Source organism: Narcine bancroftii, chromosome 9, assembly GCF_036971445.1.
Source record: "Narcine bancroftii isolate sNarBan1 chromosome 9, sNarBan1.hap1, whole genome shotgun sequence".
NCBI classification, from domain to species: Eukaryota; Metazoa; Chordata; class Chondrichthyes; order Torpediniformes; family Narcinidae; genus Narcine; species Narcine bancroftii.
This window is the reverse complement of record NC_091477.1, coordinates 63,443,340-63,468,393: the sequence shown is the minus strand read 5'-3', so window position 1 is coordinate 63,468,393 and position 25,054 is coordinate 63,443,340. Positions and strand designations below refer to the sequence as shown.

Genomic DNA, 25,054 nt, shown 5'->3' with positions numbered 1-25,054 from the left:
ACCTAGTGCAGGTCCTTCATTTGTGAGTTGAGTCATTGCAATGTTAACATTAGTTTGAGAGGACTGGAATATAAGGGCAAAGACGTAAAGGAGGTGCTGGCGCTGGTGATGATCCGGAGGAGGTTAACGAAGATGAGACGGTTAATGTATGAGGAGTATCTGATGGCTCTGGGCTTGAACTTGCTGGAGTGTAGAAGGATGATGAGGGATCACATTAAAACCTATCAAATATTGAAAGAACTGGAGAGACTGGATGCGGAGAAGATATTTCCAGTACTGGGAGAGTCTAGGACCAGAGGGCACAACCTGAGGGTAAAAGGGCATCCCTTTAGGACAGAGATAAGGAGGTTTCTTCAGCCAGAGGGAAGTGATCGGTGTGCATATGTTGCTGCCTATGGCTGTGCAGGCCAGGTCTTTGGGAATATTGAAAGTAGTGGTTAATAGGTTCTTAATTGGTAAGGGTATCTAATGTTATAGGGAGAAGGTAGGAGCATGGGGCCGAGTGGAAAAAATCCACTCAAAAAAAATGGGCAGAGCAGACTTGATGGGCTGAGTGGCCTAATTTTGTTCTAGTACCTTAGGGTTTTTAGAAAAACAGGTTTCAATTTCAGAAAATCACAGCATTGTATAATGTGGAAGTTTCTGGAACTGTTATAAATATGGGGGCTGAAATATTTTATAGGAGTGTGCAGCAGAACAATTTTGCCAGAACATTTATGAAAACAATCATGAAATGCAAGCTATGAAATTCATTTAAATCACTTAAATTCATAGAATTGACCATGATGGCCAGAAGGAAGAGGTGCTCAACTGTACAGAGTGAGGACGAAAGCCATCCCAAATTTTATGTGAAATTGGAAAAGACTGGTGCTGTGTCTTTGCAAGGAATTCAGACCCTTCAACATGGGCACATCAAGCTCTCATGTGCATATGTGCAGATGGAAGAGAGAAATGGCCCCACGCTGAGAACTAAACAAAGGGCTCTCTTTCCATTCCTTGAAATCTAAACCCCAAAGATTTCTCTCTATTCTCCAGTTAATTCTTTGCACAAGAATGTTGATTAGAGAGCTAGAATCTTATCTCCAGGGAAAAATGTCAACATTTAAGGTGAGGGCGTTGAAGTTTAAGAGAGATGTGACGGTAATTACTTTACCCAGTGGTGAGTGCCTGGAACAGGCTGCCTGGGTTAGTAATGGAAGCCGAGACAATTAAGAGGAACGTGGGTGAAGATTAATGGAATGGAAGGATATCTGAAAGGTACAAGCACATATTTATAATTTGATTTGGACATCCTGTTCGGCAAAGGGCCTGTGCTGTTCTTTATTCCATGTTCTATCTTTTAAACCTCAAAAGAATTTAATGAAAATAATTTGGAACATTGTACAGGACACTTACTTTTGTCATAAAACTCTGCCATAACTGGAACAAGGCCGCAGGTTCCTCCAAAATACACCTCTCCTCCATCAAGACTTGCCGCATCAGCATCTCCAAACTACAAGCACAGAATGCATTTAGTTTCTCTCCTTGCCTATTTCTCTCCCATTCTCCTGCAGCTTAAACCTGCGAATATTTCTCTGTGATTGTAAGAGGAGAAAGTGAGTAGATTGGCAAAGTTTAATGATAAGCTCGGAATAATTTTGACAGACTTTGACAGTGGTGGTACAGGGATGATCTGTGAGGAATCTGGAACCATGCTCCACAATCTCAGAATAGAGGGGAGGAGCATTTCAAACTGAAAGGAGAAGAGGTTTCTTCATCCCCTGGAGAGGTTGGAGACTGTCACTGAGTTCACAGAGATCAACTGGTATCTGGAATGAGGGGAGATTGGGATCGTGCAGGAAAACGGTTTTCAGGTGGAAGATTACCATGAGAGTGGACTGATGGGTAGGCTTGAATGGCACATGATGCACTTTTGCTCTTGCTTCCTATGCTCTTAATTGATTTCAGTAACTAAGTCTATTCTGCATTATTTTAATAAGTTCTGTTAACACTCATAAATGCTTGATTACATCTTTTCATTACCTTAATCATTCTGATGCAGTCTTCAGCACTGTTGCCTTTAACACAACTTACTGCCTCCCAAATCTCACACTTCTGGAGTTCAAGATCGCCAATAGCACACCACCGGATTTTTTCAGAGTTCAAAATACTGTCCTCTGCAACACAACCAATATGAATGGATTATTATTGCCCTCTGACAGAGTGTACTTATTCAATATGTGATTATTGTGCAAATTGGTAACAATGTCTTCTCCTCACTGACAATCAACACAGACGCATCTCAACGGTGTGTGCTTAGCCCTGTCCCCTCTAAGCTCTAGGCCTGTGCGTGCACACACACATCGTGCAACCAGCGCACAAAGGGAATGAATGTGTGCACAAAAGGTGAGTGAAATAATGTAGTCATTAATAATTAGATTTAATAATTAAATAGTAGAATGCAATCATATTATATTAAAACTTGCCAATACAGTTTTATTCATCATGAGGGACAGGCTATGCCAAAATGGTCTGAAAGCAATTTCAAGAGTCCATTTGCACAAGCATCCAGTGCGGACATACTTTTGCCTCAAGAAAAAAATTTGCACAACATCAGATTTTTGCATACACTGACAACTAAAAATTAGAGGGAACATTGGTGCTTAGCAAATGCTCTACTCTCTCTACACTCATGACTGTGTGGCTCGGCCCTAACCAAATGCCATCTACAAATTTGTCGATGCCACCACGGTCAACAGCAGAATCACAGACAGCAATGAGGAAACGCAAAGGAGGTAGATAGATCAGCTCATTGAGTGGTAGCACAACAACCATCTTGCACTCAATGTTAGCAAAACTAAGTAACTGATTGTGGACTTCAGGAAGGGGAAACCAGAACAACACAAAGATGTACTCCTCGAGGGGTCAGCAGTGGAATGGGCAAAGAACTTCTAATTCCTGGGCATCAACATCTCTGAAGATCTATCTTGGGGACTCCACGTTGATGCAGTTACACTTTGTTAGGAATCTGAAGAGATGGGGTACGTCACCACGGACGCTTGCAACTATCAACAGGTGCGCCGCGGAGAGCATTCTGATTTGTTGCATCACTGTCTGGTATGGAAGTGGTATTCCACAGGACAGGAAAGGGCTGCAGGGAATCACGTCATCACAGGCATTAGTCTTCACTCCATTAAGGACATCTACAAGAGGCAATGTCTCAAGAAAACTATCCTCAAGGTTCTCATTGCTACCATCAGGAAGGAGGTACAAGAGCCTGAAGATGAACGTCCAGCGGTACAAAACCAGTTCCTTCCCCTCCACCATCAGGTTTCTAAATGGAGAATGAACCACAGACACAGCCTCATTATTTATCTTCTTTAGCACTAATTTATTTTTTAAATGTAATTTATAACATTTTTTTGCATCCATAATGCTGCCACAAAACAATGAATTTTGTGACACGTGTTCATGACAATAAATTCTGAAAACACATTAACAAATTCAAAACTCCAAAATAACACTGCAGTGAAAACTCAGCATTTGCAGGGGATGCAGCAAATGTTGACTATACTGATCCTGGAATTTAGAAGAATTTAGAAGAATAAAAAAGGCTCTCAATGAAGTGAATAAAATTCTGTCAAGTTAAATGCAGGAAGAATATTCTTCATGTGGGGAAATCCAGAACAAGGGGTCACTGTCGAAGGATATGAGGTCATTTAGGACTGAGATGAGGAGAAACTCACTCAGAGAGATGTGAACGTGGAACTCATGCCCACAGAAATTGGTTGAGGCCAAGCCCCTTCAGCCCTTCTAGTCTGTGCTGAACCATTATTTCTGCCTCGTTCCACTGACCTGCACCACCTCAGCTGACAGCTGGTTCCACACCCCCACCGCTCTCCCCCTCATGTTTCCCCTAAACTCTTATCCCATGACCTCTGGTTTGTATCTCACCCCTATACTCCTTATAATTTTAGACACATCTATCAAATCTCCCCTCGTTCTTCTATGCTCCAGGGAATAAAGTTGTATATATTCAAAATATATTCACGATGTAGCCCAAATTGCTAAAGGGATATGGTGAGAAAGCAGGAATAGGATGGTCAGCCATGACTGAATTGAATCATGGCCTGGACTCAAATAGCCTTCTCCTGCTCCTATTTTCTGTTTCTATGATTCTATTATTGAAGGGCACTCTGACAAGGTATACAGGGCCGAGGAATTTGGTTCACTCTGCAAGGTTAGGAACTCGGAAATTTCCACGCAAAAGTAGACAAAGTCCTTTGCAGTTTGCCTTTCGTCGCTCTGCTTCTTGCTAATCACATCAATCTAATTCTAGAGAATGAGGAGTGATCTCCTCGAGGCCAAAATCATCAGAGGAATTGACTGAGTGAAGGCGCAGAGTCTTTTGCCCAGAGTTGGGGGAGTGGACATGAGTTCAAGGTGAGGGGGAGAGACTTCACAGAAACCTGAAGGGGTTACATGTATGCAACGGGCTGCCAGAAGAGGAGGTTGAAGCAGGTACTACTGCAATTTAAAAAGAAACATTTAGAGAGCTATGGGGCTAAGATAGATTTGGAGGGATGTGGGCCAAATGCAGGCTGTTAGGTCTTGTGTGATGGGGCATTTTGGTTGGCATGGGCAGGTTGAGCCAAAGGGTCTGTTTCCACACTGTTCGACTCAATGACGTAATGTGGAGATATTTAAATTTAGGTTTATTGTCCTTTGTCATGTGAATAGTTTATGCAGTGAAAAGTTTAGTTTTGCTACCTAGGCATTGCCACCTTTTTGTCCTGGCAACAGTGCTAAGAGCAAACAAGTCTTTGGAGTCTGGGCAAAGATGTGGGAGATAGTACATATAGCAAAAGCCATAATGTTATTACCATGGATAGCATATCACAATGGGCAATAGTTGACGTCTTACTTTGGCTTCAGCACTCCAGGGTTACACTGATGAGAGAACAGTTGGCGACTGTAACCCACAACCCAGCAGTGCCACATATTAGAACTAACACTAGCCCACTTATTCTTCCCTGAAATTAAATGCCAAATCAGAGACATTTGCAAGGACAGAAAGCAGACTTAATTTAAATCAATCTGCAATATTTACATGTCAATGTGTTCATCATTAGAATTATCCTGAAAGTTTTACTGCATGCTTCTCATAATGATATGTCAAAAATTATTGTAGAATCTGCACAAGGCAGCACTGGTGGTCTTGCTTAGAGGAAACATTCCTTTGGTGCCTTTGCAAAGGTGAGATCTTTTGTGTTTGATCAGAGCCCTCTTGCCTTTGCGAGTATTGACCTCCGCACAGTAAATGCGGTTGGTGGGAAGCTCCATTGTGCCTCACGGGCTACACGGATGTTCTAGCCACTGGGATTCCAGAATGGCTAGTCTCTGCTACACTGTGGAAATCCCCTCTGATCACCAGTCATTTGGAAGCTGCCTGCTGCCACAACCCAGAGCATTAACTCAATCCCAACCACTAGGGATAATCTCATTAATATTATCCAAAGCAACCTCTTACTGTTTTGAATGGTCCGTATAGCATTTATGTATTCACTGCCAAGATAAAGAAAGGAATCTATTCCATGAGGAAGGTGAACCAGCTTCTGTGTTGAGTCTTTGAACATCAAATCTTTTTGCCCATATTTTGTGGAGCTGAAGAGGTTGAATGATGCATTGTTCTGTGGCCCAAATAATTTCTGGAAAACACAATTGAATAGTTACTCTACAAACACTCTTAAAGCTGAAGCAATAAACAAACATTGAACTTTAGCAGGAACAGGGCAGTGTAGCTAGTTACTACAAGCTATGGCTCTGCAGAGGTTCTAGCTGTAGACAGGTTAGCTCAGAAAGGACACGCTGTTCCCAGAAAGAACAACACAAACCCCAATTGGGTGTAGTTAACACTGAGCTTTATTGGACTCACTGCCCTGCTTTTATTCTCATGCTGAGGGGCATGGTCAGCACTGATTGGTGTGTTTGCGATCTGCTTTCCCTGATAGACCAGTTAAGCTCTTTGGGTTGTGGCCAATTGAAGCGCAGCGCTGCGGGGCTCGTGCAGCCTGCTGGATCGTCGCGCTCGTCCTTCATTTTGTGAGGCCCCGTGGGGGAGCTGCAAAGGGGCCGCCACAGGAGCATGATTAGCATAGTGGATAGGTAGCGCAACACCATTTCAGCGCCCACAAACTCGGGTTCATAACCGGTGCTGTCTTTTGTACATTCTCCCTATTTTAATGCGGGCTTCCTCCCACCCTTGAAAACGTGGGAATTGTAGGGTAATTGGGGAGCACAAAACTCATCGGCCAAAATGGGCTCTATGTCCAAATTCAAAAATTAAATGAAACATTTCACACTTCTAATTGTGAGAGATGGGAAAACTGATCTAAAATTATGAACATGAAGGAAACTAAAATTCATACATCAGTTAATGGCTGTAACCAGTACAAACAGGATGAACTTGGGGATTAGGATGCAGGAAAGCAGAGTCAGCACGATTAACATAAGAATCTTCTACTCTTTGTGACAAGACCATAAGACTAAGATAAGGAGTGGTAAGGAACAATAGAATGTTGGAAGTTGAGGTAGTCTGGATCAGATAAGGGTCTCCTAGCCCTGGACAGAAGTACCAAGTCCTACATATCTAATTAGCTAACCTTACACAGATTTATACATATTAAATTAGCCAACCCTAGACAGGATGAGCCAACTCTGCATATCAAGAGACTGTAGCCCTGAGAATCAGGAAGGTGTGAATAAGGACAATAACATGAAGGGACACCGACAGGATACCCCCGGTCCTCCAAGTATACTGAAATTGCACGTAGGCAGGCAGGATTGCCTAATGCCAAACCTCTCCAGCAGGAGGCAGAAGAATGTAAGGGGGAGGGTATTCCTATACTGAAATCAACTGTATAAAAGTTGGGTGAGCCCCAGTGTATGTGTGTATTCCCAGCGTAAGGGGAAGCACCCAACTTTGCATTGTTGCTGTAATAAATGTTCTTTGTTCTCAATTTTTGTCTTGAGCAATTTCTTTAAAGGTACATCTATTTCTAACATAATCAATTAAAATTATCAGTTCACACCATTATCAAGTGGTACAGGTACCTTTTGTTTTCCTGGCTTTTCTGTAAAATGGGCCAAGACTAAGAATCCGAGCTAATATCAAAGACTCCTGACTTTTACGAAAATTAAAAGAATTGATACTGGAGAAAGAAAATGAAGGAGCAGGAAATGATCAAAAGCTTCAGTAGATAGTTCTAAATGAGACAGGCACTGGCCCTTGATCAGAGTGGCTACTGATAAATAATTCTCACCCACCTTCCTAGTTCTTGATCAGGATTTTAAAATGAGGCCGAGGACATTAAATCTGGCTCTGACTACTTCAGTGCTTCATCTTTCAACTACAGTAGAATTTTGAGGACAAGAGTCCTCTTTGAAAAATTGCAGGACACTTAACTCATACTGCTAATGTTGGTTCTTTGAAATACATCATATTAGCCCCTCACCCCTTAATGCCTCCCAGAGCCTGCAAATCCTTTTATTTTTAAGTCTTCCCCTGATTCTTTTGCCAATTGCCTGAAATTGAGATTAGTGATAGATAATTCCTGTGGTTTGGCAGCTAAAGGAAGGTCACCTTCTAAGTCGATACCACACTTTACACCAACTTACAACACCCTTCAGTTACACATGTAAAATGCAGACAGTGTTGAGAGCTCGTATTTCAGACCACAGTGAGCACATGCTTGAAGGGGCTGCAATTATTTTTATGGGTTCAAATATTTTTGAATCGTCAGGGTCACCAATGTGGCGATGTGCCACAATGAGCAACGGAGGTGTGTTGTGTTGAGTGAGAAGTGTGAAAGGAATGAGCCGAGTCCATCGATGCCTGCAATGTGATGTGATCTCTCACAATTTTGTTCTTCTACCTGTACCATCAACTTGTGCCCAATTAAATGTCCAAAGGAGCACAGGCATCAGATTCACTGCATTTGTGAATGAATTAGAGAACTGTTTGAAAGATGGCTTTAGAAGAGGTATTGTAGTGATGCACCTACATGACGTGGTTCAGCTACGCAGTGAGCTAACCAGCCCCAGGAAAGCAATTGATGGCATCTAGTAGCATTCTAGATGAGGGACAAGCCTCGCACCAGAAGCCCACGTCACTTTCTCTCCGCCGGACGCGGGGGTTAAAGGGGAAGGGCACGGGTGTTTGAAACACAGGTTTTTGGTTTTGAGTAAAGGAGTTCGCATTGAGGCATCGATGGACTCGGCTCATTTCTTTCACACTTCTCACTCAACACAACACACCTCCGTTGCTCATTGTGGCACATCGCCACATTGGTGACCCCGACGATTCAAAAATGTTTGAACCCATAAAAATAATGAGCGATGCTACCGCAGTTTCACTGAAGCTACCAGTATTCTGGACGACTCAGCCACTGGTACAGGTTGAGCAGGCACAGGCCCAATTCCGGGTCAGGAGTGTTCTTGCAGATGAAACCAAGTATTATTACATAATGGCTGAGCTCCACCAAGAAACAGTGGGCCGAGTAGTCAATTTCGTACAACAGTCTCCCAAAAAAATGAAGCACTCAAGGCCCTGTTGTTGGAGATATTCGGCCTATCACACTACGAACAGGCTGCACAATTACTCTGTATGGTCAGTCTGGGTGACTTGGCACCATTGGTGTTGATGAGTGGTATGCTGTCATTGGCAGACAGCTGTAGTCCATGTCTACTTTTTGAAAAATCTTTCTAGAGCAGATGCCTGAAGATACTTCATGGATCCACATATGCAGACATTCTATGATGTGAAATTAGTACTGCACCTTGTCCAAGGACACAACTTCAATGCACCCCAGTGACAAGACTGGCAGCGCCAACGACCAGTGATGGCGATAATTCTGGTTTGTGTTTCTACCATCCAAGGTGGGAATCTTGGGCCTACAGTTACCAACCACCTTGCTCATTTTTGGGAAATTAAAAGGCCAGCTGTCACCAATGACTATGGCTGCTGGCCACCGGGATGGTATGTCTGGGACAGACACTCTAGTAGACACGGGTGCAGAGGTCAGTGTCTTCGCTCCCTCAGACCATGATACTAGGACGGAAAAAACTGGACTGGACCTCATGGCAACCAACAACAGCACCATCCAGACCTATGGTGCATGAACCAAATTGGTGCCATCCGTTTCAAATGGACATTTACCGTGGCCGTGGTGTTTCAACGATGGCTGTGTGCAGATTTCCTCTGAGTGCATGGTTTGTTAGTGGACCTTAAAGGTCAATGGTTGGTCAACCCCAAAACCTTTCAGACTTTCTCCCTTGGGGTGGCAAAATTGCCGGCTCCATGCCTGGACTCCATAACGAATTTTCCAGAGTATTATCAGAATTTCCTTCCATCATCACACCACACAGGGAACGATGCACTTCATCCCCATGCAGCGACATCCCCAACACACCCGGGCTCTTAGGCTACCCCTGGACAAGCTCCAACTCGCAAAGGATGAGTTCAAAGGATGGAGGAAATCGGGATTGTACAGAGGTCAGACAGCCCATGGGCCTCTCCACCATATAGTTCCTAAATCCACGGGAGGATGGAGACCGTGCAGGGATTACAGGAGGTTGAATGATGTAACCACTGCCGATAGATACCCAATGCTGCACATACAAGATTTTACAGCAAACTTACAAGGGGCGCATATATTCTCGAAAATTGATATGGTCAAGGGGTATCATCAGGTCCTGGTTCACCCAGCAGATGTCTCAAAGATGTGTATCAACACCCTGTTTGGTCTTTTTGAGTTCCTTTGAATGCCTTTTGGTCTTAAAAATGCAGCAAAAACCTTCCAGAGCCTCATAGACATGGTGGGGCATGGTTTGGATTTTCTATTCATCTATTTAGATGATATCCTAGACGTCAGCCGCTCCCACCTGGAACACTTGGCACACCCACATATTCCCTGCTGCCATCTCGATGATTTTGGTCTGACAATCAACCTGGCAAAGTGTCAATTTGGGTAGTTATACAATTTTTCTAGGACATTGTATCAACCACCATGGTGCCATTCCACTACCAGGTAAGGTGGAAGTCATCCAACAATTCGCTAAGCCTGATACAGTTAAAGGACAACAGGAGTTTATTGGTATGGTTAATTTCTACCACTGACTTATTCCAGCTGCAGCCCGGATCATGTGACCTCTGTTTTCCCTGATGTCCACCAAATCAAAAGAGGTAGAGTGGTCAGATGAGACAACGAAGGCTTTCAATGAAATCAAACATGGCCTTGCCTGGTCCATCCATCCACAAGTAGCTGTCCCTACAGCCCTCACAGTGAATGCCTCCAAAGCAGCAGTAGGCAGAGTTCTGGAGTAGTTGGTTGACAGCCAATGGAGGCCACTAGCCTTTTTCAGCCAGCACCTGCAACCCCTGGAGATGAAATAAAGTGCATTTGGCAGGGAGTTGCAGGCACTGTACCCAGAAATCCGGCATTTTCAGTATCTTCTCGAAGGTAGAGAGTTTACGAACCTTACAGATCACAAACACCTGATCTTCGCATTTGGCAGGGATTTGCTGGCACTGTACCCGGCAATCCAGCATTTTCAGTATCTTCTCGAGGGTAGAGAGGTTACGATCTTCAAGGATCACAAACCCCTGACCTTTGCGTTTCCTAAATGTCACACCCATGGTTTTCTCACCAGCAACGTCACCTGTCATACGTATCTGAATTCTCCACTACAATCAAGCTCATCTCAGGGAAAAGCAACATGGTCGCCAAAGCACTTTCAAGGACTGCAACCCAGTTAGTGGGCACCTTGTTGCCGGAAGTGTAATTTACCGCTTTAGCACAACAGGACAGGAGATACCTATGTACTACACTGCGGTCACTGGACTCCATTTAGAGGATGTGCTCATCGAAACAAGGGGCTTTAAAGTTCCACTTAGAGGATGTGCTCATCGAACCAAGGGGCATTAAAGTTCTGTGTGACATTTCAACGGAACAACTCCGTTCCATCGTTCCTGTTGTTTGGAGATGCCAAGTTTTCAACACCTTGCACGGGTTAGCCAATCCTTCAGTCCAGGCAACTGTTAAAATAATTTCTGGTTGCTTAGTGTGGCACAGATTCTGCGAACAGGTGGGCACTGGGCCAGAACATGCACAACCACCAAGATACAAAGGCCACTACAGCCTTTTCAGCTAACACATAGGAGGATTGAGCATATGCATGTAGACATCACTGGCCCACTATCAGTGTCCAGAGGATCGAGGTACCTGTTTACGATGGTGGACAGATTTACCAGGTGGCTAGAGGCGGTTTGCATAGCAGACATAATGGTAGAGATGTGCCAGGATGCTAATTACAACCTAGGTTGCACGATTCGGTCTCCCTGCCCACATTACTTCAGATGGAGGAGTTCAATTCACGTCAACCATATGGTTTGCAGTAGCACAGGTGCTAGGAACTCAACTCCACAGGATGACAGCGTAGCACCCACAATCCAACAGCCTGGTGGAACAGTTCCACAGGCACATAAAATCGACCTGATGGCACGCCTCCGAGGACCAGACTGGATGGATGAACTCCCCAAGGTCCTTCTGGACAACCGCACGGCACCCAAATAGGATTTAGTGACATCTTTCCCTGAACTGGTCTATGGCACTGCGCTTATACAGGACAGGAAGAATTCGTTCCAGCATCACGCAAACAAAAGGATGCACCAACAGAGATCCTCGCAAAACTCAGGGAGAGGAGAGGGAATTTAGCCTCGATACTAAAATTGCACCATGGTATAGTACCATCGTATTTACTTGACGATCTGCAGCGGGGTGGGCTCATGTTCATCCACAGAGGACCGCTCAGAACACCCCTGCAACAGATGTATGAAGGGCCTTATAAAATAATTCACCCCAATGGGATGACCTGTGCTTTGGACATTGGGGGCTGCGAAGAAACTTTCATGGTAGACCACCTCAAATTGGCACACCCTGATATTGAACAGCCGGTTTTGATGCCAGCCCCTCGCAAATGAGGCAAACTTTGTAAAAAATGGCAATTGAATGACAGCTGCCACCACTGATGCAAATTCTGGGGGAGGTCATGTCACGTTGCACTTACGCCTACACAGCAAATGAACTGGCCCCAGAAGTCGCAGACAGCAAAGCAACCAACGACATCTAACGGGATTTTAGATGCGGGGTGAACCTCACATCGGAAGCCCATGTCATTTCTGCCACGCCGGACGTGGGGGTTAAAGAGAAAGGACGTGGGTGCTTAAAAAAGGAGTTCACACTGAGACATCACTGGTCGTGGCTCATTTCTTTCACACTTATCACTCAACACAGTGCACACAGCCATTCTTAAATGCAGAAGAAGTTAAATACATATCACTCGTCATGGCCTTGAATCAACTCAGAAACAATTGCGTTGTAATTGCCATAATTCCATGTACCAGAAGGAAAGCCTTTTTGAAAGTCCAGCTAAATTCATACCTGAGCTAGCGATAAGAACTTCCAGATGGCCTCATTCTTGGTGTCTTCTGCAGCACCACTTCTTGCCACCACTGCATGAGATGACACTCTAGCCCAGTGACAAGACTTGTAACTTCCAACGGGCTTTCTGGTGCCATCTAAGCACAGGAGCTCAAAGTTTTTCCTCTCAGCTTCTGAAACATAAAACAATAATCCTTTGAGAACCTCCTTATTCGGACATTAAATGTTAAAGTTCAGGATTTCATACAGACATATAGCATGAAAACTGGCCCTGCATCCCAACCAACTCATGCCAACTACCAGCCTTCATTTGGACCATATCTCTCCAAACCCATCAAATTCATCTATCCATCCAAATGTTTCTTAAATGTTGCCTCAACTACTTCCTCTAGCAGTTTGTTCCTATGCCTACCATCCTTGGTGTAAAAAAAAGCAAGTTACCCCTTAGGTACTGATCCTAAATTGAAAAAATGTCAATGTAATTATCAATGTAGTGAGGTCTCTGTAACAGAACATAAAAATGGTGGGCGAATCGAGCTTGTCAATAGACCAGTGGTTCTCAACCTTCTTCTTTCCACTCACATACCAATTAAGAAATCCCTTACTAGCCACAAAGCACTGATGGAAAAGGATGTGAGGCACCTTTTGAAAGTCAAAGCACTGGGATCCTCTGACCTGCACTCAAAAAGGAAGCTTCTGTGGAGATAATGAACACATTGCTTGTAATTTCACAGAATTCACAGAATTCCAGGAAGGTACCAGAAGGTTGGAAATAGCCATTATGACTCCTTTCTTCAAAACAGGAGGAAGAGATGATGGTAGGAAAAGGGAACCATGGCTGATGAAACAAGTCAGGCAACAGCCAAGAGGAAGAAGGATATAGGAAGCAGGAAACAGGAAGGTCTCATGAGACAAACATGGTATCCAGGAAAGAGCTTAAGAAAGGACTTAGGAGAGCTCGAAGGGGGCATCAGAAGGCCTTGGCATGTAGAATTAAAGAGAACCCCAAGGTGTTTTCTGCATACGTGATGACGAGAATGAAGGTGGGGCCACTAAAGGATAAAGGAGGAAACGTGCCTGGAGGCAGAGGAGGTTGGGGAGGTCCTAAATGAATACTTTGCTTCAGTATTCACAAGATCGCAGTGAGGTCAAAATAGAACAGGCCTGAGTGCTGGACAATGTGGAGATTAAGTGGAAATGTTGGATCTTTTTAAAAGCATCAGGGACAAACGTGATATAACCCAGGCTGCTGTGAGAAATGAGGGAAGAGATAGCTGGGTAAGTGGCTATGGTCTTTGAATCCTCTTTGGCCAGAGGAGAGATGCCAGAGGATTGCAGAATGGTAAATGTAGCCCCCTTGTTTAACAAAGGTAATAGGGAGAATCCTGGCAATTATAGACCAGTGAGTCTTACATCAGTGGTCTGTAAACTAATGGAGAGGATTTTTAAGGATAGGATCTATGAGCATTTGGAGAAATATAGTCTACTCAAGGATAGTCAGCATGGCTTTGTATCTACGAGCGTAATTGAGTTTTTTTATGAGGTAACAAAAGAAATTAGGATGGTAGATTTGGCTACATAGATTTTAGCAAGGTCCCCCATGAGAGACTCATCCAGATAGTCATGAGGCACAGGATCAGTGGAGCCTTGGCCATGTGGATAAAATATGGGCGTGTAGGAAGTAAGCAGAGAGTAGTAGTGGATGGGAAGTATTCTGCTGGAGGATGGTGACTAGTGGAGTGCCGCAAGGATCTGTTCTGGGATCCCTGCTCTCTGTGATTTTTATAAATTACCTGGATGAAGAGGCGGAAGGGTGAGTCAGTACATTTGTGGATAACATGAAGGTTGGAGGAGTTGTGGATGGAGCTGAAGTTTGTCAAAAGTTATATAATGATAGACAGAAGGTAAAGTTGGGAAGAAAAGTGGCAAATGGAGTTCAATCCAGATAAATGTGAGGTGATGCATTTTGGAAGGATAAACCAGAGTACAGGGTTAATGATCAATTATATGAGAATGTGGATGAACAGAGGGATCTTGAGGTTCAAATCCATACATCCCTCAGGGTCACTGCACAATAGGGGAATTGAATTCAGGGGCAACTCTACAAATCTTTGGTGAGGCCACACTTAGAGTGTTGTGTTCAGTTCTGGTCACCTCATTATAGGAAGGATGTGAAAGCTGTGAAGATGGTGCAGTGGAGATTTACCAGGATGTTGCCTGGATTGGGAAACAGATCTTATGATGCAAGGTTAGCAGAGCTGGGACTTTTCACTTTGGAGCTTAGAACGATGAAAGGAAACTTGATAGAGGTCAACAAGATTATGAGTGGACACCCAGCACCTGTTTACCAGGGCAGGATCAGCAAACACCGTACAAACACTGTACAAAGTGAAGGGAGGGAAGTTTAGGGGAGATGTCAGGGATAATATTTTTTACACAGAATTGTGTCTGGAATGTTTTGCTGGGGATGATGGTGGAGGCTGAAACATTGGGGGAATTTAGAGGGTTATGGAGTAGAGAGGGTTTACTACTTTTTAAGGGGGAATATATGGGCCAACACATCATCAAGGACTGAAGGGCTTGTAACTGTGCTGTATTGCTCTATGTTCCATGTTGTTCTATTTAAGACAGAAGATTGAGAAATGAAGACCAGGTTTTTCAACTCTGTGGCTGGCAAGATGCTTAAATTAACCATCAGAGGAAATAACTAATCATTTTTAGGGAAATTGAATATGATCAAACTTACTCAACATTACAAAAGGTAAATCAGGCTTAATATGCCAAAAGCTGTTTTAACAATCTTTCCACCTGTGACGCCACTTTCAAGGAATTATTAGCTGTATTCCAGATCCTTCTGTTCTGTCTCACTTCTCAGTCTTCAACCATTTACTATGTATGTCCTTTCTTAATTTGTCTTCCCAAATTACACCACCTCATGTATGTCTGCATTAAATTCCACTGCCATTTCTCAGCCCATTTTTTCAACTGGTCCAGATTCCTCTGCAAGCATTGGAAACCTTCTTCACTGTCCACAATGCCTCCTATCTTAGTGTCATCTACAAACTTGCTGATCCAATTTACCATATTATCATCCAGATCATTGATATAGATGACAAAAAGCAATGGTCCCAGCATCGATCCCTGAGACACACCACTAGTCACAGGCTTCCGGTCTGAGAAGAAATCATCCGTCACTATTCTCTTGCTTCTTGCATCCAGTCACTGTCAAATCCAGTTCACTACTTCACCAGAACTACCAAGTGTCTAAATCTTCCTGATTACCCTCACTTGCAAGACATTGACAAATGCTTTACTAAAGTCCATATAGCCAACATCAACAGCCTTTCCTTAATCAATTTTCCTGGTAACATCCTTGAAAACTCTATAAGATTGGTTAAACATGATCTACCATGCAAAGCAAAAATTCATGTTGCCCATCCCTAATCAGCCCTCGACAATCTAAATAATTGTATAACTGATCTCTTAGTACACCTTTCAATAATTTACCTACTACTGATGTCCAGCCTATAATTCCCAGTGTTACTTTTGAAGACATTTTTAAACAATGGAACAACGTGAGCTACCATCTAATCACTGGCACCTCACCCATGGTTGTACATTTTAAATATTTCTATCCCCCTGCAATTTGTACACTAGCCTCACTCAAGGACCAAAGGAATATCTTGTCAGGCCCTGGGGATTTATTTACTTTTTAAGATAACAAGTACCTCCTCTTCTTTAATCTCTACATGTATCATAACCTTACTGCTTGTTTTCCATACTTTCCTCATTTCTGTGCCCATTTCCTGATGAATACTGATAAAAAAAAAATCATTTAAGATCTCCTCCATCTCTTTTGGTTCCATACAAAGCTGACCACTCTGACCATTAAGGGGACTAATTTTGTCCCTTACTATCCCTTTGCTCTTAATGTACCTGTAGAAACCCTTAGGATTTTCCTTCACATTGTCTGCCAGATGAACGTTATATCTCCTTTCAGCCTTCCTGATTTCTTCCTTGAGGTTTTACTTGTATTTTTTATACTCCTCAAATACTTCATTTGCTCCATGTTATCTATACCTGTTATACACCTCTCTCTTCTTCCGAACCACATATCCAGCAAAAACCAAGATTCCCTGTGCCTTCTAACATTGCCTTTAACCACCCCTGTTATTAGCAATAGAGCTGGAGGACATCCCACATATAGATGGAGATTAAACTCCATGCTACTTAAAAGACAGGATTTTAGAGAATTAATTGAGCGCCAAATTAAAATGTACTTTGAAATAAATACGGAATCAGTGAAAGAAAAATTTATATTATGGGATGCAATGAAAGCCTTCATCAGAGGGCAGATAATAAGTTATGTAACTAAGATGAAGAAGGACTACAATCGGGAAATAGAACAGCTGGAAAGGGAAATAGTAACTACAGAAAAAGAACTAGCAACAAGGGAAGATACAACAAAAAGAAGAGAATTGGTGGACAAAAAAAAAATATGAAGCACTACAAACATATAAGGTGGAGAAGAACATAATGAAGACAAAGCAGAATTATGATGAGCTGGGAGAGAAAATGCACAAAATACTAGGTCAGCAGCTTATAACAGAACATGCTAATAGAATGGTATTGGCATCAAGGAAAAAGGACAAACAAATTACATATAACCCAACAGAGATCAATGAAAATTTCAAGGAATTCTACGAGCAATTATACCGAACTGAGGACGAAGGGAAAGAAGACAAAATAGATGAGTTTCTAGCTCAAATTGAACTACTGAAATTGCAAGAAGAGGAGCAAAACAAATTGATAAAACTATTTGAAATAGAGGAAATACAGGATATATTAAAAAAGCTACCAAACAATAAAACACCTGGAGAGGACGGACTCCCAATAGAATTCTATGAAACATTCAAAGAGTTATTCATTCCTCCTCTCCTGGAAGTAATGAACCAGATTGAAGAAACACAAAACATGCCAGATTCATGTAAAACAGTAATAATTACAGTAATGCCAAGGACCGGGAAAGATCCATTAACACCAGCATTGTATAGACCAATATCCCTACTTAACACAGATTATAAGATAATAGCAAAACTATTAGCAAACAGATTGACCGACTGTGTACCAAAAATAGTAAAACTAGATCAAACTGGATTTATTAAGAAAAGACGAAAAACGGACAATATCTGTAAGTTCATTAACTTAATCCATGCAGTACAAGGAAATAAGATGCCAACAGTGGTGGTTGCTTTAGACACAGAGAAAGCCTTTGATGGGGTAGAATGGAATTATTTATTCAAAGTACTACAGAAGTTCAACCTACCAGAGAAATATATTAATTGAATTAAAGCATTATATAAGGGACCATTGGCGAAGGTGACAGTAAATTGGTATATATCGAACCAATTTAAATTAAGCAGGTCATCTAGGCAGGGATGTCCACTATCTCCCTCACTGTTCGCTTTAGCTATAGAACCCTTAGCAGAATGATAAGAACAGAAAATAAAATAAAAGGATAAAAATAAAAGAGAAAGAATATAACTCAGTCTATTTGCAGATGACAACATACTGTACTTAACAGAACCAGAATTATCAATAAAAGAATTACATAAGAAATTTAAGGAATATGGAGAAATATTGGGGTACAAGATCAATGCAAATAAAAGTAAAGCAATGCCAATGAATAATGTGGATTTCACAAAGTTTAAGAAAGAATCACACAAGCAATCTGATACCTAGGTAATAGACTAGATAATAGACTAGATAATAATCTAGACCATCTATACAAATTAAATTATCAGCCATTAATGAAGAAATTATAAGATGACTTAGAACATTGGAAAGATTTAGCACTAACACTGATGGGAAGGGTAAATTGCATTAAAATTAATATCTTCCCAAGGATATTTCAATTGTTACCAATTCCCTTAACAGGAGAAATTCTTCAATGAGCTAAAGAAAATAATAAGTAAATTCTTATGGAAAGGGGGGGAAACCGAGGATAGCGCTAGATAAATTAACAGAATGGTACAAACATGGGGGTTGCAGCTACCATATTTTAAGAATTATTATAGAGCAGCACAATTAAGATATCTATCAGATTTTTATCAAACAAGTAAAAAACCAGATTGGACCAGGTTAGAGCTAGATAAAATAAGGGAGAAGGTACCAGAACATATAAGTGGGATGAAAAAACTGGTCCAACATAAAAGTTCACCAGTACTGCACCATCTGCTCAACATTTGGAAGAAGATTCATGAAGAAAGGAAAAAAAAACAAATTACCAACTATCAAAATTATTATTGACACAAAATCAACTAATCCCTTTCACAATAGATAACCTTTCGTTTAGAGAATGGGAGAGAAAATGGATCAAAAGAATAGGAAATTGCTTTTTTGGGAAATAATTTATTATCTTTTGAACTAATGAAGTACAAATATGGTATAACTCATGGTACAATGTTTGCATACCACCAACTGAAAACCTACTTAAAGGACAAATTGGGAAGCACACTGAGGTTACGAGAAGGAAGCAGCTTTGAATATGTGATTACAGACACAATGATAATTAAAAGATTTATAACAAACATATACATCAAGTTGCAAGAGAAAGAGAATGATGAAATAAGCTGTAAACCCAAACAAAAGTGGGAACAAGATCTACACATAAAGATTAAAAAAAATGAAAAATGGGAAAAGTTATGCTCCGGACCTATGAGAAATACAATAAACACGAGGTTACGCATGATACAGTATAATTGGTTACACAGGCTATATATCACACCCCAAAAGTTAAATAAATGGGACCCAACCAACAGTATCAGATAGATATTTTCACTGTAAGAAGAAAATGGGGACTACAGTACATGCAATTTGGGCATGTGAGAAAGTGGAAAAGTTTTGGGAAGATCTAAATCAGGTATTAAATAAAATCACAAAAAGCAACAAACCAAAAAATCTAGAGATCTTTCTTCTAAGTAATATAAGAAGTAAAGAATTAGGCCTCAAACTCGATGAAACACAAAATGATTTATTATGATAGCCTTAGCTGTAGCAAAAAAATGTATAATGTCAACCTGGAAATCAGAAGAGAGCCTGAGAGTACAGCAATGGTACATAGAAATGAATAAATCTATTCCATTGGAAAAAATTACATATAATTTAAAAAATAAAGTCACAGTATTCGAACAAATTTGGGAACCGTACATGGAACACAACAAAGAAGTCCTACTGTAGACCTCCACCACCTAAAATGACAGAAGGGGAAGAAGATGAAATGAACTGACCCAGTGTGTAAAAGTAGATGACACAATTTTCTTCTTTATTTTCATTGTGTGATGACATTGTTTAATGGGTTTATTGTATTGTATATGTTGAATGTTTAATGGGTTTGGAGGGGGGTGGGAAAGAGGGAAGGAAGGGAGGGGGAAAGGGGAGAAAATGACACTGTGTATATTCAAGAGGGAAATGTTTGTGTGTATTTTGGTTACTATGGTGAAAAATTAAAAATTAAAAAAAAAAATTGCTTTAATCCTGACTGGAACATACAAACTTTGTACATTCAAAATTTCCCCTTTAATGGTCCTCCACTTATCTCGCACATCCTTGCTCAAAAACAACTTATCGTAATCTACGCATTCCAGATCCTTTCTCATTTCCTCAAAATTGGCCTTTCTCCAATTTAGAATCTCAACCGAGGCTCAGACCAATCTTTCTCCATAATTAACTTGAAACTAATGACATTATGATCACTGGATCCAAAATTTCATCTCTCTCTTTAGTTGGTACCTCAATATATTGATTTAGAAAACTTTCCTGAACACATTTGACAACATCCAAGCCATCCAGCCCTTTTACAGTATGGGAGTCCCAGTCAATATGTGGATATTAACCACCTCTCTTGGTGTCATCTGCAAACTTAGCCACAAAACCATTCAATTCATAATCTAAATCATCAATATATATTTTAAATAGAAGTGGCCCCAACACCGACCCCTGCAGAACCCAGCCTAATATCTTTCCAGTAATTCCATGGGCTTTCATCTTATTAAACAGCCTCTTATGTGACACCTTATTGAAGGCCTTTTGAAAGACTAAATACTCTACATCCACAGCCTCTCTCTTGTCCAGCCTACCTGAGAGTTCCTCAAAGAATTCCAGTAGGTTGGTCAGGCAGGATCTTCCCTTCATGAACCCATGCTGGCTTGGACCTAACATGTCATGCACCTCGAGGTATTTCATAACCTTGTCCTTGAGGATTGACTCTAATAACTTTTAAACCACTGATTTCAGACTAATAGGCCTTTAATTTCCTTTTTTTCTGTCTCCCTCCTTTCGTAAATATAGCCAAACTACATTTGCAGCTTTTCAATCCTCAGGAACCATGCCAGCATCTATTGATTTCTGGGAAATCAATTGCAATGCCTCCACAATCTCCAAAGCCACCTACTTCCAAGCCTGTGGGTTCACCTCATCCAGACCCGGAGACTTATCTATCTTCAGTCCATTCAGCTTACTAAACACTATCTCTCCAGTAATCCTGACTGTACTTAATTCTATTCCCAGAGATCTCTGACCATCAGATACATTGCTATTGTCCTCCTCAGTGAAGACTGATGCAAGATACTTATTTAGTTCCTCTGCCTTCTCTTTGTTACCCATTATAATTTCTCCAGCATCATTTTCAATTGGTCCTCTATCTCTTTTACTCTTTATACATTTAAAAAAAAACCTCTTTGTATCCTTTTGTATGTTATTTGCCAACTTCCTTTTGTTGCACTTGTACAGAGTGTTAATAAGGCCATTGTGCACAGTTTTGGTCCAGTTTCTACCTGTAAAAAATGTAGCAGGATTGGAGCCAATTCAAGTGAGATTCACCAAATTAATTCCTGGTTGTCATATTATGAAAAGCTAGACAGTTTGAGTCTCTTTAACTGGAATAACTTTGTTCAAACATCCTAAGGGGATCAACCTAGTAAATTGCAGTACACAAACTTGCTGGAGAAACTCACAGAGCATCCATAGGAATAAAAGATGCTGCTTGTCCTGGTGAGTTTCTCCAGCACTTTGTGTACTGCACAACCCCATAGCTGTAAAATAAAAGGGCAGTCACTTGGCATAAAGATTTTTTTACACAGAGGGTAATGAATCTTTAGAATTCTCAGCCACTGACGATAGACACCGGGAGAACATACAAACTTATTACAGATGATTGAACGATTGAAAGGTATGGGGAACTGGTACAGAAGACACCACAGATCATCCATGATCCTATTGCATGGAAGGGCAGGCTTGATGGTCAGAGTGGCTTGCTTCTGCATATCTCTTCCTGTGTGTCTGTGCTCATTGATCATGAAAGCTGGACAACCAAGCGGTCAAGAGGAATGGGTGAGACCAGGGAAATGGTGTTGAGACCAGGATTGAATCAGACATGAATGTGGAGCTGACTCGCCTCCACCTGCTCCTCTGTATGAAGTGGCGCTCTTTCCTTTGAGCAACCTCGTTCTGTCCCACCTGAGTTCCAGCTCAGCACCCGGCCTGGTCTTTGACCACCAGCTGTGAAGTGCCTTTTGTCTGAGAAGAGCTAGAGTTATGGTTCATTTGCATAAATATGCCCACCTGGTACTGTGGTGTGTTTCACAAAGGCCACTTCTCCAGCATCATCCTTCAAACATCTGGAAATAAATAATAGAAAAATCAATTTCCATAAAGAGCCACTTGTCTGTAATAGTAAATAAATTACATCACCCTTCTCATCCACAAGTCTCTGATGGGATGAGATACCAACTGTTTCAGGGTTTTGTATTTATTTATAAGGAAATGAAGAAACCTTTATTATGAACAGCATTTCCATGAAGAATGAATGAGCCTCTCCTGCAACAAGGACAACCTTACACCAGCACAGTTAGTGTAGTGGTTAATACAATGCTGTTCCAGTGCCAGTGATCGGGACCGGGGTTCAATCTATCTGTAAGTGGGTTTCCCCAGGGACTCCAGTTTCTTCACACTGTTTGAAATGTACCAGGGGTTGTAGGATAATTGGGTGTAACTGGGTGGCATAGATTCATTGGCTGAAAGGGCCTGCTATTGTGCTGTATGTCTGTATGTGTGTCTAAACACTGTTCGTAATCCTGCTCACAAACAGAACAAATCTCCCAGCTTCCTTCTTCACACTCCCATCAAGAAAAAAAGGTAAAGAGAAATGTAGGTGGGAAAGGAAAGAAGCAGGGGAGGAAACTGAGAGAGGTTAAATACAGAGGATTTCTTCCTCTTCAAACAGTTGGGAAATAACAGCAGGTCCAGGTCAAAGACAACTGTTAACAAGCTCATCACTCACTGCTCAACTTTAGTTACCTTTGAGATCGTGCTTTGAGATTGTGCTCAAACCCATTAGTGAATCCATCTTCTCACTCTGTTGGATTTTTACCCAGTGATGAAGGAGTGGCAAGGAGCACTCAAGTTACATCAGTTAGAGATGGAGGTAGTGTTGAACCCATGTACTTGATAACACTGACATCTAAACAGTGGAGGTTGTGCATTTGTGCATTGAAGACAGTGTCATGAGTTATTTGGGTGAGAATGTAACCTCAGGACAGTGAAGGAGGGAATGAATGTTTCACCCATGCTCGAGCCGATTGCTTGACTTTTATTGAACTGAATTGTTCATGCAATGTTGCAGCTATATGATACAGTCAACTGTACAGTATTACATCACTCTTCTTGTCCAGTTTCGAGACAATGGAGAGATTGTGGGGAGGTCTGAATGTGAGCAACTCGTGAAAACAACCTGTTGTAGCAGCTGTAGAATTGGCTAGATTATTTTGTTGACTTACTGGCCAATGGTTGAATGACTGAGGCACTGAATCAGGCTGCTGAGAATATTTCAGAATCAGAATCAGGATTTATTGTCATGAACAAGTCATGAAATTTGGTGTTTTGCGGCAGCATCAAAGAGCAAACATTCATGTTATAACCATCTTACAACATTACTATAAAAATAATAACATTAATAGGGCACAAAAAATGAGGCCTTGTCATTGGTTCTTTGATCATTCAGGAATCTGATGGCAGTGGGGAAGAAGCTGTCCTTTTGCCACTGAGTGCTTGTCTTTAGGCTCCAGTATCTTTTCCCCAATGGTAGCAGAGTGAAGACGGCATGGCCTGGGTGGTGGGGTCTTTGAAGATCAAGGCTGCTTTTTTAAGACACCGCCTCTTTTAGATGTCCTCAGTGGAGTGAAGTCTCGTGCCTCTGATGTCGCAGACTGTGTTAACAACCCTCTTGAGTTTATTCTTGTCTTGAGACTTGGTGCCTCCATACCAGGCAGTGATGCAACCAGCTGGAATGACCTCTGTAGAATCTCCTCAGACACCTCACAAAGTATAGCCACTGGTGAGGGTTCTTTGTGATTGCAACAATGTGGAGGCTCTAGGACAGATTCCTGAAGATGTTGACACCCAGAAATTTGAAGTTCTTGACCCTCTTCACTACTGAGCCCTCAGTGAGGTCTGGGTCACGTTGCCCTCACTTCCTCCTGAAGCCCACAATCATCTCCTTGGTTTTGCTAATGTTGAACACATTGTTGTTAGTGTAACACTATTCGACGAGCTGATCTACCTCCCTCCTGTATGCTTCCTCATTGCTGTTTATGGTAACTGTAGTGCATTCAGCAAACTTATAGATAGCATTGGAATTTTGCCTGGCCACGCAATCATGGGTGTATATCGAGTAGGGCAGTGGGCTAAGCTCACATCCTTGGGTTGCACCTGTGTTGATGATCAGTGAGGAGGAGATGTTGTTTCCAATTCATGCTGACTGTGGTCTTCCGATGAGAAAGTCAAGGATCCAGTTGCAGGGATGGGGGGGGGGGGGTACAGAGGCCCAGAGTTTGCAGCTTCTTGACCAGCACTGAGGGAATAATGGTGTTGAAGGCTGAGCTGTAGTCGATGAAGGGCAGCTGTATGTTTTCGAGGTGATATAGAGTGGAGCCAGTGATATTCCATCTGCTGTGGAGCGATTGTGATGAGGGGCGAATTCCAGTGGGCATTCTTCAAAGCAACCTCCTTTGAAGAAGACCGCAGAGCCCACCTCACTGACAAAAGGCAAAGGAGGAAAAACCCAACACTCAACCCCAACCAACCAATTTTCCCCTGCAGCCGCTGCAACCATGTCTGCCTGTCCCGCATCGGACTTGTCAGCCACAAACGAGCCTGCAGCTGACGTGGACTTTTACCCCCTCCATAAATCTTCATCCGCGAAGCCAAGCCAAAGATAGGGCTGGAGGGCCTGTTTCCCTTTTGTAAGACTCTAAATCAGGGGTGGCCAACCTTTTAATTTTTAATTTAGATGTACAGCATGGTTACAGGCCATTTCTCCCCAGGAGTACACGCCGGGGGTGTAGGTTAATTGGGCAGCACAAACTTGTGGGCCAAAATGGCCTGTTACTGTGCTGCATGTCTAAATTAAAAATTAAAAGGTTGGCTGCCCCTGCTATATATTTAGTTATCCTATTTTAAAGAAAGGTGACTAAAATAGGGGGAGTCTGTGTGGAATTTGCCCTTCTCTCTGTAACCAC

At 42.0% G+C, this 25,054-nt stretch overlaps 1 protein-coding gene and 1 long non-coding RNA gene across 4 annotated transcripts in view; one reads left to right on the top strand and one right to left on the bottom strand.

The window, feature by feature from the left end:
- The window catches only part of LOC138743707 (serotransferrin-like), a 79,605-nt gene that overhangs the window by 17,804 nt on the left and 36,747 nt on the right, over positions 1–25,054 (bottom strand). For all 3 annotated transcript variants that reach the window (XM_069899331.1, XM_069899332.1, XM_069899333.1), the window contains 5 exons: positions 22,101–22,156; positions 12,480–12,652; positions 5,510–5,687; positions 2,023–2,156; positions 1,396–1,492 (listed from right to left, as the gene is read on the bottom strand). In XM_069899331.1, the coding sequence (XP_069755432.1) occupies positions 1,396–1,492; positions 2,023–2,156; positions 5,510–5,687; positions 12,480–12,652; positions 22,101–22,156 (638 nt within the window). The remainder of the gene's footprint in view (positions 1–1,395; positions 1,493–2,022; positions 2,157–5,509; positions 5,688–12,479; positions 12,653–22,100; positions 22,157–25,054) is intronic.
- The window catches only part of LOC138743709 (uncharacterized), a 54,849-nt gene that overhangs the window by 9,652 nt on the left and 20,143 nt on the right, over positions 1–25,054 (top strand). The gene's annotated exons all lie outside the window — the stretch shown is intronic.